Source organism: Opisthorchis viverrini (assembly GCF_000715545.1).
Source record: "Opisthorchis viverrini unplaced genomic scaffold opera_v5_15, whole genome shotgun sequence".
NCBI classification, from domain to species: Eukaryota; Metazoa; Platyhelminthes; class Trematoda; order Opisthorchiida; family Opisthorchiidae; genus Opisthorchis; species Opisthorchis viverrini.
This window is the reverse complement of record NW_008751671.1, coordinates 1500449-1516552: the sequence shown is the minus strand read 5'-3', so window position 1 is coordinate 1516552 and position 16104 is coordinate 1500449. Positions and strand designations below refer to the sequence as shown.

Here is a 16104-nt window from a genome sequence, read left to right as displayed (position 1 = left end):
TGGTAGCTAACGATAAAAGTCACGGTCAATGCAGTAGTTGAGTTCTACAAATGTTGCTTCGTTCTGCTCCTTTTTACTCATCGCATTACAATTCCCGTGGTCTTCATCCAACAAACTATTGCCTTCATACCAAAAACATTTTGTGAACATTTTGGTAGATTTATTGCTACCATCACATTAATCCCACCGTGATGATTGTCAGCCATCTGTGTGAAGCATTGCATGCAGTGCGCATGGTTAAGAAGGAGCTAGTTAGTCCTGGGTACGTTAGGTTAGTACACACTACTTGGGTCAAAGATTTTTCCCAAAATGCCAAAAAATTTGAACACGGTGGTCATAACATTCTGCTTAGTGTGGATTCGGATACTATTGCCTACCTTGGATGTCATATGCAACAGTGGACCTAAGATAATATCCAACACCGTACTTTGGACTGTCCGAAGGCGTGTTGTATAACCCCACTCGCCGACTACTGACTTTTAGTGAGTAGCTCAAAATGATCTGGTCCTCAGAACGCCTAATGGCGGGGTGCGCTGATTCGAGCTCTTTCATGAATGCGCCCGAATCGATGCATCAACCTCTCCTCACTTACTTCTGATGGCATTGTTGTTCCAGTAACAAAGGCTCTACATTGTTAGCAGCTTGACCCTAGATTCATTCCCTCAGATTACGTCAAACTGATTATGGATTATCAGTTTGGGTAGAAATAAACCACTTTTCAAGAGGCATGGTTAAACGGGAAATCTGCGCTCCACTCACTCAAATCAACAGTGGATTTGCTAAAAGTGGCACGATAATTTTCAAAGAGTCAACATTATTTTACGACGAGTTTGGTTTTTTGAGTAGGTAGAACCCCCACCCCTGTCATATGACCAGCGTACATCACCAGCAAAATCAAGAATTTCAAACGGAAGCAACCTCTAAGCGTTCCATGAATGAGAAAGCAGAGTCATCAAGTTATCCGAAAAGAAGTGAACACATTGGCCTCCCAACATTCCCGCATAAGCAGTTCGCTGCGCGAGCTCATCTGACGTTGAATCATGTCAACTTTCCGGACCTAATAAAAAGGCTTCAAGTTCTTATAACCAATATAAGAACAAAGGTCTCATAAATTAAATCTACAGCGTTGGCACCGAAAACTCCATTTTAATGGCATGCGAAAACTATGTAGTGTCTTTTTCTGAAGAATTTTAGGAAGCCAAGATAATGTCCTTATTATGAACAGTTTTTAACTGTAACTTGCGTCCACTTATATGAACATAGTATTGAACATACGCTGAAGAGAACACCGACAACAACATTAATTTCAGCATTCGCTGTTCACGCAGTTTCGTATCGAACTTTCGTTATTACCACTTGGTTCGATCCTAGGACAACACGTGCAAGTAGACTGGCAGAATTTGCAGGTTGTCCTGTAGGAGTCCGCAATATAAAGGACAAAAATCAAATTAGAAGACGGCCACATCATCAACAGCCATTATAAATTAGAGCGGTTCCGTTAAACAGGGTTGTAAATGACCACCATCATCATTCTAACATTTCCGTGAAGTTCAAGGTCTTGGTGAAAGCATTTCAGTTGGTGAACGCCAACACTTTGCCCGCTTCAAATACATCACTCTAGCTCGGTATATAATAAGAATTTTGGCGTATATTTTTGAGGCTTGCGCATGGAGTAAAATGCTTCAGTTAAGAGAATTTGGAAAGTGCTTTCCTGGTATGGCTACATAAAACCTCTACTGAGTGGCAAGTTGAATAGCTAGTTCCGGAGATGGGTGGCCGAACATAATGTACTATCCAAAAAACGGCCAAATGTGACCCAGGTAATAATGATTCGGAGGAGCGAAAGATGATCACTACTCGGTGAAAACGGCCACAAATTGAAGGAATGCTTGGAGCAAATCTCTCAACTCCACTTTCCTTTAGCATTAGACATAAAATCGGGGTTGGCCTTGAGCATGTGTGGTTTCTCTTGGTAATGGTGCAGCCGTCAGAATGAATGTTCTCAAGCAAAGAACGAACTCATATTGATGGAAGTTCCTTCATACCAGGTAGATAAGTATTATATTTCAGTCACACTGAAAACGATTGCCTACTCGCTTCATGAACTAACTGTTGAATGGAATCAATTATTTTACACCTAGCAGTCTCTAAGTTTTATGTTTTTCTAGGCTAAGTTCGCTTCATGTGGTCTTTCATCAACACCTGTAAAAACTCACTCTGTAAGAATTTCTCACTTTTACAACTCTCCTTTATATACGGGTACATATCTGTACATGAATACTCAACCTAAGGCTGTCAACTTGTTGTAGTAGTCGGGTTTCACTTCTGTAATGATCCTGCTGGCTATACTGGTTAGAACTCAGTTTCCTAAGTTTCAACCATACCAGAAATTCCAGCCAGGAGCTGTCTGACCAATAGCATTGATTCCTAATACTATGATAAACCATATTGCGAGACGGTCTGGGGATAAAGCCGTAACGCTGACTACGACAGAAAACAGTAGCGTGTCCCAATCAACTGGCTAGAGTTGCCGTATTCATAGAAGTGAGATTGCTCTCTTTCCCCTGCGGAAAGGTGGGTTAGAAAAGCCGGATAGCTCTAAAATCCGGATACTGCGGTCGTCCGACGAGGATACTGTCCACCACGGAATCATCATCAAAGTTTCGTGAAGGGAGTCAACCAGTCAATTGACCAGTTGTGAACTTTGAAAAGGCCTTTGAGTCAGTCAACAAAGAAGCACTGTGGATCATATTACGAGAGATTGCTGTTCAAACAAATGTGTTGACCTCATCAAAGTTTATCACGCTGGGGTTGAAGCTCGGCTGCGGACCTGTGGAAGTATCTCGAACGAGTCGGAGATCAGTGCTGCGATGGAACGGGGCTGTGTTCACGCCCAACCCCTTCTCAGTCTGTTTTACTACCATTAGGTAGAGGTGTCCTGCTATTTTAAAGGAAGTCCACCAACTCAGTACCGGTTGGATGATTATTCGATCAGTTCGGAGCCTCTTCTGGACAAAACACTGTGCGAACACTACCCAGTGTCCATATGCTTCTTCATGCAGACGCTTGAGTCTTATTTTCACATTCTGAGGTGGATTTTCAACTCCTGACTATTGTGCCTTGCTTTGAGTTAAATGTAAAATTTCTATGAAGCGTTGTTCTTCTACCAACATTCACCTAGGATTCAACATGAAGCATCGCGTATTCTGTTAAATGGGTGTGAGATAACATGCTGCACTGGTTTAGGCTATCTTATCCATCTATCTTGGTCATCTATCTACCTATCGATCGCGACAACAATTAACACGGTTTTTGGCCGCTCTGACAAACTCTTCAATTGCGTGTGGACCTACTGCATTGTATCGGAGTTTTGTGCCGTTTTCAGCACTGCAAAGCAGCAAGACCTGGACACCATACTGACGGATATTTGACTGATTCAGATCAAAGAGACAGACATAATCCAAACACCGAAGTCATTGAGAAAGAGCGTTGCTGAAACCGAATGCAGCCTGATGTGAAACCAGTTCCCATAGTCGAGCAATATGCCGAATCAAAGGAATCTGTGGATGACACCGGTACCTCAATGACAAACAGTAAACTGGTACTTGTACCCATTGCTATGCCATCAGTTTAAGGCCATCTGACGGCTTGCATCAGGCCGCAGCATGCTGGCATTCCGATCTGATTTCTTCGAATCTGCATCAGCACCAAGTGCTTGTGCGCATCACCACCTTGGGGTCCATGTAAGTTGTTTGTGTATTCTCACCACGCGCAGATGCACAGTGTTTTGACCAACATCGACCGGCAAATCCGATTCATATGCCAAACATTCACACAAAAGAAACTGAGAAGTACTGTGTTAGTCCAAAGAACTCAAAATACATGGTAGAAAGGTAGACTTCAGGTTAGCGAAATACACTCATTTGCAAGCAAATTTGGTTTTGCGAGAGACTCATCTGGAACCCAACTGAATATCTTGTGTACTATGTTTAGGTTACTTTAAAAAATAATCTTAGAATTATCAGAAAATATTGACTTGGACAGTGACGTCTAACAAAAAGTCATATACGTTAATCTATCTTAGCCCACGAATGTAAATGGTCCATGCGTGGACGGCTCACATCAAACTACCGTAAGTGCGGATTCACCTACTTACGCAGATTGGGACACGGAAACCGTAAGCAATGTTACTACCTACCGCTTTCAAGGCACCTGTGGATAAGTTGTGGCCAATCTTCTATTAACTGCAACAGAAGAATTATACCCCTACTGATTACGCGCATAGTAGCTGTGCATTATCATCCGATGTGGTGTCATACATCTCTATGACATATATACATATATACATTTGTAAATATGTATGCACGTCTACAGAGAGAACGGAGGGACACACACTCAAAGCTCCAAGGTCCTCTTTCTTCAAGAAGCAGGTTTGAAGTCACCCATGCCTCAACCTTTTTAGTAAACCTTCCTTAGACCTAAAAGCTATGGGGAAAGGAGCATTTGTGTTACTTTTCAGTTGATCGGAAACGAAATCGGTTATTGTCATCACGAATAACAGGGAGGCAAAAAGTAGTGTCTGATCTCGGCTAATTTGTTTAATGCGTTCAATAGTACGTGCGCGTTCCTTTTGTCATACAGAATAGCAGCATACATGAGGAAACCAATCGAGTTCCGAGGAAACTTGACGAGGACTGGAGGACTTGGGTTTGGAAATGTTGAAAAGTAGTGACCAACCACTCGGATTCATGTCAATGACGAGCACAACTTTCGCTACTGGCGCCGGATACTGCTGTAGCCTGTTGTTCAAAGTAACAACCAGCCGATCTTTCCACAAACATCTGAGTAATTTGAGCCAGGACAAAGCGACTTGCGGATTACTCCTTGGAAGTAACCGCATAGTGTCGCAATTGTTGGGTCTCTTTAGATTCAAAACTCACAAGATTGATGCTCAACGAAGTTTCGATGCATGTTATGGAAATTTTATAAATGATATCCTCATATGTTCAGACTTATAGAAAAATTCTGTAACATAGGCCACCTGGAGAGATCACTGCGGTGGTTTAAATCAGATAACCAACGGTTTGCAACTCAAGGTGATGTTGGCGGGACCTCAGTTCGGTTTTTGCTACCAAGTAATAGAAGCTTGGAAAGCAATAATTCAATCGTCTAAATAGATCCACAGATTTTTTTACACGTGAAAGCTTCAAATGCAAGCATTTTTTGTATTCCAAAACCATTGGTCTTAGGATGACTGTCCGTAAGTTTTGTGAGCCTCGAAATTTGTCCTCCCATTGGTTTGACACCATTACTTGCCGCTCAAGTCAAATGTCTTCAACTGATTGACTGATGTTGCTACATTTCTCCCTATTCCAACATTCCGTGCCATGGATACTATTTTGCTCTTGCACTTGGCAATTATACGAAAGAGGCTTTACACCCAACCGAACCAGACAATCCGATGACCGATCAGCTAGTTTCCACCACCTTACTGAGAAGCGTGTTGCATTTTTCTGAGGGTTCCTCACTCGGGAGGCGTAACGTCCCTGCAAATGAGCATAAATTTTATGTTGGACTAGTTTGGCCATGGCAAACTTCTCTGTACAGCCCTAAAATAAAGCACGATTAATGACTTTAAAGGATACATCCTGGGATTTGAACATGAGGACATAAGCTCAGACAAAAACTAACAATAACATAACCTTTGGCGTGGAATAAAACGCACTACTTGCGATTTACAAAACTAGTAACTCAATAAATCTCGTAGACCAGTGGCTAGGTAAGTTACATGTTCGAAATACGATTTTCATATGCATCCAAAATGAAAGGAACATCACTGACTTTTGTACTTTAGGCTAAGCGGGTCTGTGCTACGTTATTGTTTAGGTCATCTGAAGAACTCTGGCATCCGTCGTGCTAAACAGTGAAGTACCTCATTCAGGATGCTCACAATACCTATGAAGCGGTTATTCGCCTTGATGTCAGATATCAACCAAGCTTCTCACCAAGTGCAGCTGTAATGTTATAACCAGAACTTAGATGCTTATGTTTCCCGCTGTCTCTGGTGAGTGGTTTTATCCATACAATGATACCCAAGTGATACCAGTTGATAATTACTTCACCAAGGGAAGTCAAGCTTCTAGCGTTTTTTCTAAATGCGCATAATCAAACATATGTGTACCAGCTGGCAACAGCTGGTTTGACTGGGTTTGTCTCTAAATAAATAAAGGGAAGCTCAAAGCGAATTTTCGTCACCTTCACCTACATGATAAGCTTTTATTCTAGGGGCGAGCTTCATGAGCCAATTCATGGGCTGCAAACCACTTCTTAGCGTTATACACTACTCATCATAAACGAGCGATTCAACTGGGTTACAGGTGAGTCTCTCGCAAAACCAAATTTGCTTGCAAATGAGTATAGTTCGCTAACGTCTTAGCATTCTTCTTGATTACGGTTTTCGCCTCGTTCACCGACAACGTTTTACCAAACTCCGGTTTCTTTCTACGCAATATTGATGTCCCACTCTTGTGACTGGCTTATCAGGTCATCCAAACAAACGATATCCGGGCACCTCTGTCCCTCCCTCGATACATACCAAAAACTTTTATAGGGGGTCCAACTGACGCACATGGACACCGATCACAATTCGAAGAAAGCAGAAGACAATGACCGAATCCAAGATGAGAAGTTCAGAGTTAGAGGAGAACCAACAAAAATAAACGTACTAAAACGGCTCATTGAAAAAGACAGTGCCGAATTTCAGCTGTGGTTTTCGTACTATTTACCAGCCCCAACATCATAAGTTATATTCCTCTAAAACGAAGTACACCGGAAAATGTTCTGCGTAGTACAGGATTTCCGAGAACCCAGAGTTAATCGTAACACCAAATGATTTGTTGTTCTGTACCCATGCACCCCCATATGTAAAAATCGATTATACCTAATGTGATTCCTTGCCTTTTTTGAAGTGGCTGCCGTTTGACAAACAAAGAATGACCTGATTGCTATTGGTTACCACATTTTGATCTGACAATTGATCGTGTACCTCACTGCGCGGCACGCATGCTGAGATACCGACAAAATTTAAAACTGGTTTGCACCAATGGCAAAAGGGTAATTGACTCGTGTGTAATCCTTTCAATTTAAAACAAATCCATGACCAGCCGACTCACCTTTTGCTTCAACAGTATGAAGAAACAAAGTAGAAAGATATCCCATCTTATTGCTGTGTTGGAAACAGTCGTGATTTTTCTCAACCAAGTGAGCACAAGAACGCTGTCAGAAACATAGTTTGAGTTTTTTTTCATAAAGGAAACTACTCACAAGGTTGTTGAAAACTCTTCGACAGCCCAGGACTGGTTCCGCCCTTCTTTGGGCTCATCAGGTAGGCGCAACCCCCGAGTTTTCGTCAACCTTGTGTTCTATTTGAGTTTGTTTTAATAGTTGGTTCATGTCCTGACTCTATTCGTGAACCCGAAACGCATGTGTGGAAAACGAATAGACGTTTTTTATAGGCACAACCACCAACCCACCGCTACGCACTCCCACGCTCCACATTAACGCACTGATGTTTGCAATCAAATTGCCCAGCTAAGCGAACAAGCCAACGACCACGAATAGACGTGCATGCGAAAGGAAAGTAGAATACAGTATGACACACGTGACTGTAAGGCCTTTGACATGTGATGCACCTAACCACTGGAGAATGGTGGTTTTCATTGATCAGTGTTACGTGAGGTTGGAAAGTTCTCACGTAAAATCCACACAATTTCTTGGTAAAACTCACCTGCCAAGTGGTTAGGCTACCCAATGGTCTCCTGAAGAGCGTTTTCAGTTACCCTGGTTCTTGCACAGTGAGGTCAATGATACAGATCAGAGGCCCTAAGATACCATCTAACTAGTCACAGAGCCAAGTAAAAGTCCGTTAATTTATCCTTTGGAACAAAACTGTAGCCAGCGTTGCAGACTAATCTCGTGGTACTCACACTAACAAAACACGTTTATAGAGCGGGCAGTTAAAATAGCGAAATAAAAAAGTCAGAACCACTTTTCTCGTCCCAAACAAGATGACGGTTCCTAGATTAAGATCAAGAATCCTTCCAGAAGTTATTTAATTCTGAAACGAACAAACCAAATACATATGGAATGAGCGAACTGAAGTGGATAATATACACTATTGTCCCTTTTTCATCTGGCTGAATCAAACTTCTGGTCCAATATGAACGCAAATCAAGAGGTCCACAAATATCTTTGAAAGATGAAAACTATTAATCCGCTTTTTGCAGTCGTGTCGATTTCGGTATGAATTCAGGGGGGCTTATTTGTCACGTGATCTATGCGTCTTCATTAGTTACATTGGTCGGACGCATAAACGGCGACCGAGAATGAGGTGTTTGATTCCCCTTTCACGTATCTTTTGGCTCATAACGATTCCACTTAATGTTAACGTTTCAGGAACCTTTTCGAGCACTGGATTATCCACATTAGTTTCTGTATACAGCCACATAAATCTGGACAGCGGTGTATTAGCTGGAAACTACATCATACATAAACCCGATAATCTCTCCTTCATAAATGTGGCACGACCTACAAGATTTCTTTCGACATTATTGTCCGTCCTGGCGAACCCCTATTTTTCAAGAAAGTCGTTTAGCATGAGGAGACACATCAAACAGCAAACTCATTATAAAGCAGGCAACTACGGTGAATTTCCCAAAGTCGTTACCAAGTTAGCACTGAACTCCTTATTTCAAGTAATCGTTCGAAACATATTTCTGTGAATTTGACCATTTCCTGGACTAGTACGGAAACCATAAACGATAAGTACTCACCGCTGAGCAAGACAACCTTGTTCTTCTGATTTTTTTTGTCGTTTCCAGTTGTACATGAATTGCACTAACACAAGTCATTAATTTCCGATGATCTAAACAGAGGATTTATCGAGCTTGACGTAGCAGTTATTTTCAACGTTCCCAGCCACAAATTCTAATTTTGTTCTGTCGTTCCTCTAACACCACTACCCACCGCCGATATTAACAATGGTAGACGTGCGAATTGTTGTTAATTTCAAAGCTGCTTTGTCATTTCTAGCCATTTTGCTTCTTCATCTGCAGCAGAGTCAGTCTTCCATCTTCCCACTCCGAAAAGAATAAAGAAGTATTGGGGATGGATTTCTCAACCTGGTAACTCGAAGCTTCAAGTTGTAGATATCCTAGTCCAGTTTGACTTTATTCGGCTAGCAGCAAATTTTGGACGATGAAATAACGGTTCCTCAAAACGTCACACTCTATCAGCCAGTATTGACGGCAGGTTATAGCCAGAATACAAGATGTGCTTTTCGGTGAGAAGATTCCGTGGTCCGTAGAATAAAAGCTTAATATAATTCTTTGCGTTCAAACGATGTGGAACTGGATATTTGCACACAGAAATCCTAAGGTATCCCAGTCTCTAATTTTGATATGTTCGGTCTTTCACCCCAATTTTGTAATTAGCAAACAAATTATGAATATCCAGTTTTGTACCATTTAATTACTTTTAGGTTCGGAACCATATTTTCACTTTTTCACTGTTAATTTACTGCAGACTTTTGAGTTGAGAACCAGATTTTCACCTACCAGCATTATCCGGCCTTAAGTATCTCGTCATGTTACAAATTCATAGACTCGTAATTATTCGACCGTGTGAGCAATGGTGATCAGTTCCGCTAGTAACTCGACTACTCGTGAGTAGTTTAACTGGCTGGCCGAATGAGCTGGAACAAGGATGACACTTCCATGATGTAATCACCGTTGTCAAGACGATACTAAGAAGTACAGAATATGACTATCAACAAGCATCGTACCACCTTTCTTCTTCTAGAATCATTTGCTTGCTTCTTCTGAGAAGGCCTCCCTCATGTTTTGCCATATCTCGAATATCGTAGCGACTGAAACATGAGGTGGCCTGGTGCAGCACATTCAGTTGCCTGGAAACATCACAAACGAGAAATTCAGTTGAATTCCGGGCGAGCCTTTCGCAAAACTAAATTTGTTTGCAAATGAGTGTATTTTGCTAAACCACACTTTTATCTGGACCTACAAGAATTGTTCAGTAGTGAGTCCATCACACAAAGAAGACCTTTAGAGCCGACTAACTGAGAGGTCTCTCCAACCTCCTCGGGTATATCCTTAATTACGAAATATATCTATGACGTAACCGGGGCACGTCATAAGGTGCAATCAGTCAAATCTAATAAAAAAACATGTAAGCAAAGGGAAATAATGGATCCCTGTAACTGCTGAATACCTGTAAATGGAGTGTGGGGGTTACGGTAAGCCAGATAGATCCCGAGGGTTAACATTTCATCGAAGAATCACACCACTGCAAAGCAGTGAGTGACCGCTAAAAGCCAAAGCATTTCACCGTTCATGCCGTCTTTTTAGGCTCACAGTTTGAATCCCACTTTATATCAAAAGTTGCTTAAAGTTGTGCTCAATCCAACTCACTACTGTACGTATGAGGTATGGATAAACCTGGACGTCCTGGCAGTATATTCAAGGAAGCTTATGACCGAAGTACTGAACTGCCAATTCACAATGAGTAGCTGTCGGAGAATCATGCTGTGTTCCCCGATGTGCTCCATCCGTCAGCATGCTGAGACTTTGCATGGCACCAGATCCACTTTTGGTTTTTATAACTGACAGCATCAACGAGGCGCCGATGTTGGTTCGCTAAATTAAGACACCCCTGATTCACAATTGGTTCGTGTTAAAGATGCAGATGAAGAATTTCGCTTCATTTAGATTTTTCTTTCCGGCTGACTTAATGGCTCCATCGACAGATTTCTCACGTTAAAAGAACCTAACCCAAAGATCCTGGATCAGAAAGAGCCCAGACATGGAGTGGAAGGTTTGGATAGCAGAACCTGCATGGTCCTCTGTGGCGCAAGTGGTGACAGTTTGTATGCAATGCCAGTCACAGCTCCGGATTAACAAATATTGAACATTTGTTGCATTTTTGCCTTTGAGTCACCTGATTCAGGAAATAATTGATCAAATGATGCTGGTGTTTTTTAAAATCGTTGTTGAACAGCAAGGCAATACCTTCAAAGTCTTGCTCCGAAGTTTTCAAAGACATATGTTCTATTAAACTGCTCTCTCTAGGACAACCTAATTAATCACGCTAACCAACAGGGATGTATTATTAGAATGTTCATACTTGTATTTCTATTCAAATATGGCAACTCTTAGGATGAGAAACTGAGGAAGCCCTTGGTTTGCCTCTATTAGCCTCTTCTTAAATACACCTCTGTCACAGATTGTTATAGCCTACTTTTGAATATTTAAACCAATATCAGGTTTAAAGAAAGTGGAAAAATACATTCAGCTCCACACTAATTATATTTTCACAAGGGACCCAACTGAATTTCTCGCTTATGATTTTCTTCTTCAGTTGAATGTGCTGCACAAAGCCTTCTCACGTGTCAGCTGGTACGATACACTATTATCGCAATACACCGTCTAGACATGGCACACTTTTCGTAAGGTTGCTGGAAATTCCTTGACCGTTCACGAATGGCTTCGCCGCTCTTTGGGGCACATCAGTTGGACACACTCCACAATTCTCCCTCAACCTTATGTTCTACTCAACCCCAATTGGCACCAAAATAGCGAATGCACTCATTCAGTTGGACACACTCCACAATTCTCCCTCAACCTTATGTTCTACTCAAACCCAAATAGCACCAAAATAGCGAAATGCACTCATTCACGTACCAGTCTGGTTTTCACAGAAAATCCAAATTAGTCTTCCGTTTATAAGTGGTATGCAAGTGACTGTATTTCGCTATGTCATTCGGGTCCGAGTAAAATACAAGGTTGAGGAAATCTCATCGACTGTGCTTACCTGATTAGCCTCAAAAAGGACAGAACCAGTCTTGTACTGTCAGAGTTTTCAGCAGCCTTATGCATCGTGTGTTACGTCTTTACCTGTGACACTTATTACGTCTCCCCACAGTGACCATAAGTGCCAACAAATGATTGTGGTTACAAAATTCAACTACTCCCTTGGTCTGTGCTCTGTTCACCATGGCGATGATGGAGTACATTTGAAAATCCAGTTCACAACAGTTAGGGATCTTCCAGTCCCCCAGCGAAGACTGTAGTGTAACTAAACCTAGCTAACACTACACGTATCCTGCTATCAACCGACGGTCACGGACGTCTGCAGTTAGGGGTTTTGCGTACCAGCCCATCACTTTCTGAAAGATCTTCCTCACAAGGAGATAAATAAGCAGCTTGTTCTAAAAGTTTAAATAAAGGTTATGCTAAACAGGAATTCAAGGTTAACCGTAAACCATCACATCAGATTATTCGCAGGCATGGGAGGAAGTCTGGCGGGTTTATTTACTGCATGTGATGAACCCAACCAATCATCATCCGCACGCACGATGAAGGAAAATCAAAAACCGACAGTGGATACACCAGGGAGGATAGTTTTCAGAAGTACCAGAGAACAATCGCTGCAAGCGTTAGGATGTCAACAGTGAAAAACTATTTTGACTATTGGGATCATTTGAGCAAGGCGATATCAGTGCTTGACACAAACAGGTGGAAATGGAAATTTACCGCCAGGAACGGTTGAATGCAACGAACCACTACACAAAACTGATACAACTATCTGGTCAGCTTTTGACGCAGTAAGCTTCGCATGGTTATTTGGAAGTCGTTTTATTTTCATGTTATTCGAAAACATGAATTTCCCGGCATCCCCCGCATAAGTACAAGTTTCACTGTGTACCTACTGTGAACGTGGACCAGCTGCCGAATTTACAAACCCCTTGCCCTGAATTAAGGAGTGAATCATCCTGGCATAAAATAAGAATGATACTACTTGGGAGTATCCTGTAATACAAAGAATCGCCTACCCTGTGCGATGGAGTTCTGATGTGCAGAATGACTCTATCCTGTTAATCAGTGTGTATATTTCACTCGCCTAAGAGCCTTGTATAATTACTATCTGTTCGTTCCAGTTGCCTCTATCAACAACTGATTTTGCCTTAATTACCTGTACACTGACAGACTGCTCACTGACTAAACTTATCACAAACCCAACCATAGTAAAACACTCACTATTTTGAATGCCAAGAAAGTGTATGTCTATTATACCACCCACTCAGGATTAATCCAGCTGTATGGCTAATCTGCGAATCCATTAGAACATGTTCAAGCCCCATAAACTTTGGTAGCAATTTCTTTTTTCTCGTCGCAGTTCAATTTCGTCTATACGGAGCCACACTTGATCGAGGGGGTCATCTTAGGTGTGGTTAGAAATTCTTGTAATGTACTACTCGTAAGGTTGCTGAAAATCCGTCGACAGCCCACGACAGGTTTCGCCCTTCTTGGGGCCTATCAGGTAGGCGCCGTCCCCGAGTTTCCGTCAACCCTATGTTCTACTTGAAACCAAATTGCACGAAATTAGCGAATATACACTCATTTACAAACTAATTTGTTCTTTTCGAGAGACTCACCTGGAACCCAGCTGAATCTCTCGTTTGTGATGCTCTTAGGCAACTGAATGTGCTGCACTAGGCCGCCTCATGTTTCAGTCGCTACGATATTCGAGGTATCGCGATGTATGTATATCTTTGTAATGTACTACTCATAAGGTTGTTGAAAGTTCGTCGACAGCCCACGACCGGTTTCGCCCTTCTTGGGGCTCATCAGGTAGGTGCAGTCCCCGGGATTCCGTCAACCTTATGTGCTACTTGTAACCAAATTGCATGAAATTAGCAAATATACACTCCTTTACGGTTAGAAATTGATTCCAATATTCCGATGTGACAACTCAAATGAACCAGCTTATGGGATTAGTGCTTCAACACCTGAGAGCTCGCAAATATTAACAATTCAAGACCAATTTTGACGCCGTGTGCCTTCCATTTAGCTTGACTGACAGACTTGTTGGAAGCCAGTAATTTATACATACCAGTAAAGACAAAAACAATCTGATTGCCGCATGTCATCCATTCTGAAGTGTCAAACGGGCGTCGTTATATCATTTCGAACGTGCAAGAATCTGAGGGCTGGGAAGACAAAGCTTTCAAAGTATCTTCCTATGCGCTTACTCCAAAGTAGTCAGGACGTGCACCTTAAATCACTGTGACCCGGGTTAAAGGGCTTTTTCCCCGATAAAAACCATGTTCTAGATGCAAGCTGATGATGTGTTGTGAGCGAACTGTGCTAAGTCTATACCTATCCGCTAAAATGTACTGTTTAACGCATGAATTGGATTTACGTGACAGAATAACTGGTATAAATCTGAAACCGATTGAACATTTCATTTCCGAGTGCACGTGACGGGCACAATGTGAAGCCTGGGATAGAAAAACCGAACTCTATTTTAACTGACAGGTGAGCTACTAGCCAAGCCACCGAACAGGTTACTCCATGTTATATTTATGCAGCTGACTATACAAAGCGGAGCAGCCTGCTTGATGGCTGAGCTGTTACGACACCCATCAGACAAGTAGGGCGCCAATGGTTAGACTCTCATCGGACTAGAATTTCCATACAAAATGCTCGTATTTTTTACCCATCTCTCATTTTGATAATGAGAAAATTCTTCAGAGTCTAAACTGCATCTTAAAATGCTACGTTACAACCCGGAAAACATCTTGCAAGCACCCTGATTCTGTAGTTATTTGAAAAAACAAACATTTATTAGTCATTAATTCAAACAGATGGAAATTTATAAAGCGGCAAGTTGTCTGTTTCAGCAATTTTTCAGGGTCATCTGAGAGGAATTTCCCATAACATGGATTGTCGCCACTCTTTATATAGATAGCTTATTTTATAGACAGAAACTGAACAATTTAATATATAATTTGAGTGAATCAGATCTGCTTAGCAAGCTTGCGGCACTAGTCAGCCTGATTCAGCACAAAACTAACCTAAGGCTATACTATTATCTTTTAAATGGTGCAAACGAGTGAACATATCCGGATTATGGGAAAAATTAGAGGATGGGCGGAAACCGACAAGGAACAACTTATTCACTTACTTGTTTACTTCGAGTTCCAGCCTTCCACTCCTCACTTTCTGACCCATCAGGAACATCGCGCTGTGGGGGAGTAGGCGAGGTCATGAAACGTCTGCTGGCCGTCACAGACCGATTTCTCCTTAAATTATTTGCCCACATGTTTGGGTCGACGTTTCTTTTATTGCCTTCTCGTATCGCTTCTCGTACCCGCTCACGAATCGTCTGGAACTTTCTGTGCTTGTCTGCTATAGCGACCTTTTCGGCCTTAGCAATCGCCCTAGCAATAACCTGATCTCGAATTGCTTGTTGATTTGCCATGCGATTGACCACATCACGCCTAGGCTCCGGTAAGGGAGAACCCAAGGACCGTGCATTTAATGGTTGCCACCAGGCCAACCCACACGTTGTGCATTTTGCGCCTATGTTTTTAGTTTCAGATTGCTCTCGAATGTGACGGTTGACCACAGATTTATTGGGTATGCGTTTGGTCCCAAGTCTGAAAGTGTCTTGTGTGACCGGTGAAGATAGTCTAGAATCAAACTCATTTAGGACTGGTCGGCTTGGTGATGACCAACACTCCTCAGTTTTACGGTATTCAGAGCGAAATGTGGTTTGCGAAAAAACTCTAGGTGGAGGTGAATACGACTCCGGTTTCGATTGTTGCAGACTAAGAAGGTAGACACGCGATGGTGTATAGGTTGGAAGCGCAGCCGTGTTGAGAGGACGCAGTTTTCTGTCCCGGAGTTCCAGCCCCCGATTCCGTTCCAATGGGTTTCCACGCAAAGAATGACCATAAAAAGAGCTGGAATAATATGGTTGTTGGAAAGTTGTTTTTGACCGTCGAATGTCCTGTAAGTAGACATCTCGCCTCTGTTCGCTAGCGTGGAGGGTTCTGCTTTCCGGCGGGTTTGTTGCACCGTAATTAACGGTCGAGGTACTTGTTTGATTAAGAGAATTACATAATGTGTTTGGCGAGACTGCTCCTACACCAGGATTTCGAACACGAGCTAAATACTTTTCCGTACATGCTGTGGTAACTACCGATGGATCTCCTGATACGTTATTATGGAGGTCTTCAGCGGATCG

General features: G+C 42.2%; 2 protein-coding genes across 2 annotated transcripts in view; one reads left to right on the top strand and one right to left on the bottom strand.

Moving 5' to 3' along the window:
* T265_01402 (hypothetical protein) overlaps positions 1-16104 on the top strand; it is a gene marked incomplete at both ends in the record, with an annotated part of 48262 nt that overhangs the window by 22164 nt on the left and 9994 nt on the right. The window contains one exon of the mRNA XM_009165428.1: positions 3630-3743. Coding sequence (XP_009163692.1) covers positions 3630-3743 — 114 coding nt within the window. The remainder of the gene's footprint in view (positions 1-3629; positions 3744-16104) is intronic.
* T265_01401 (hypothetical protein) overlaps positions 1-16104 on the bottom strand; it is a gene marked incomplete at both ends in the record, with an annotated part of 43003 nt that overhangs the window by 26249 nt on the left and 650 nt on the right. Inside the window, one exon of the mRNA XM_009165427.1 lies at positions 15040-16070. Within this exon, the coding sequence (XP_009163691.1) occupies positions 15040-16070 (1031 nt within the window). The remainder of the gene's footprint in view (positions 1-15039; positions 16071-16104) is intronic.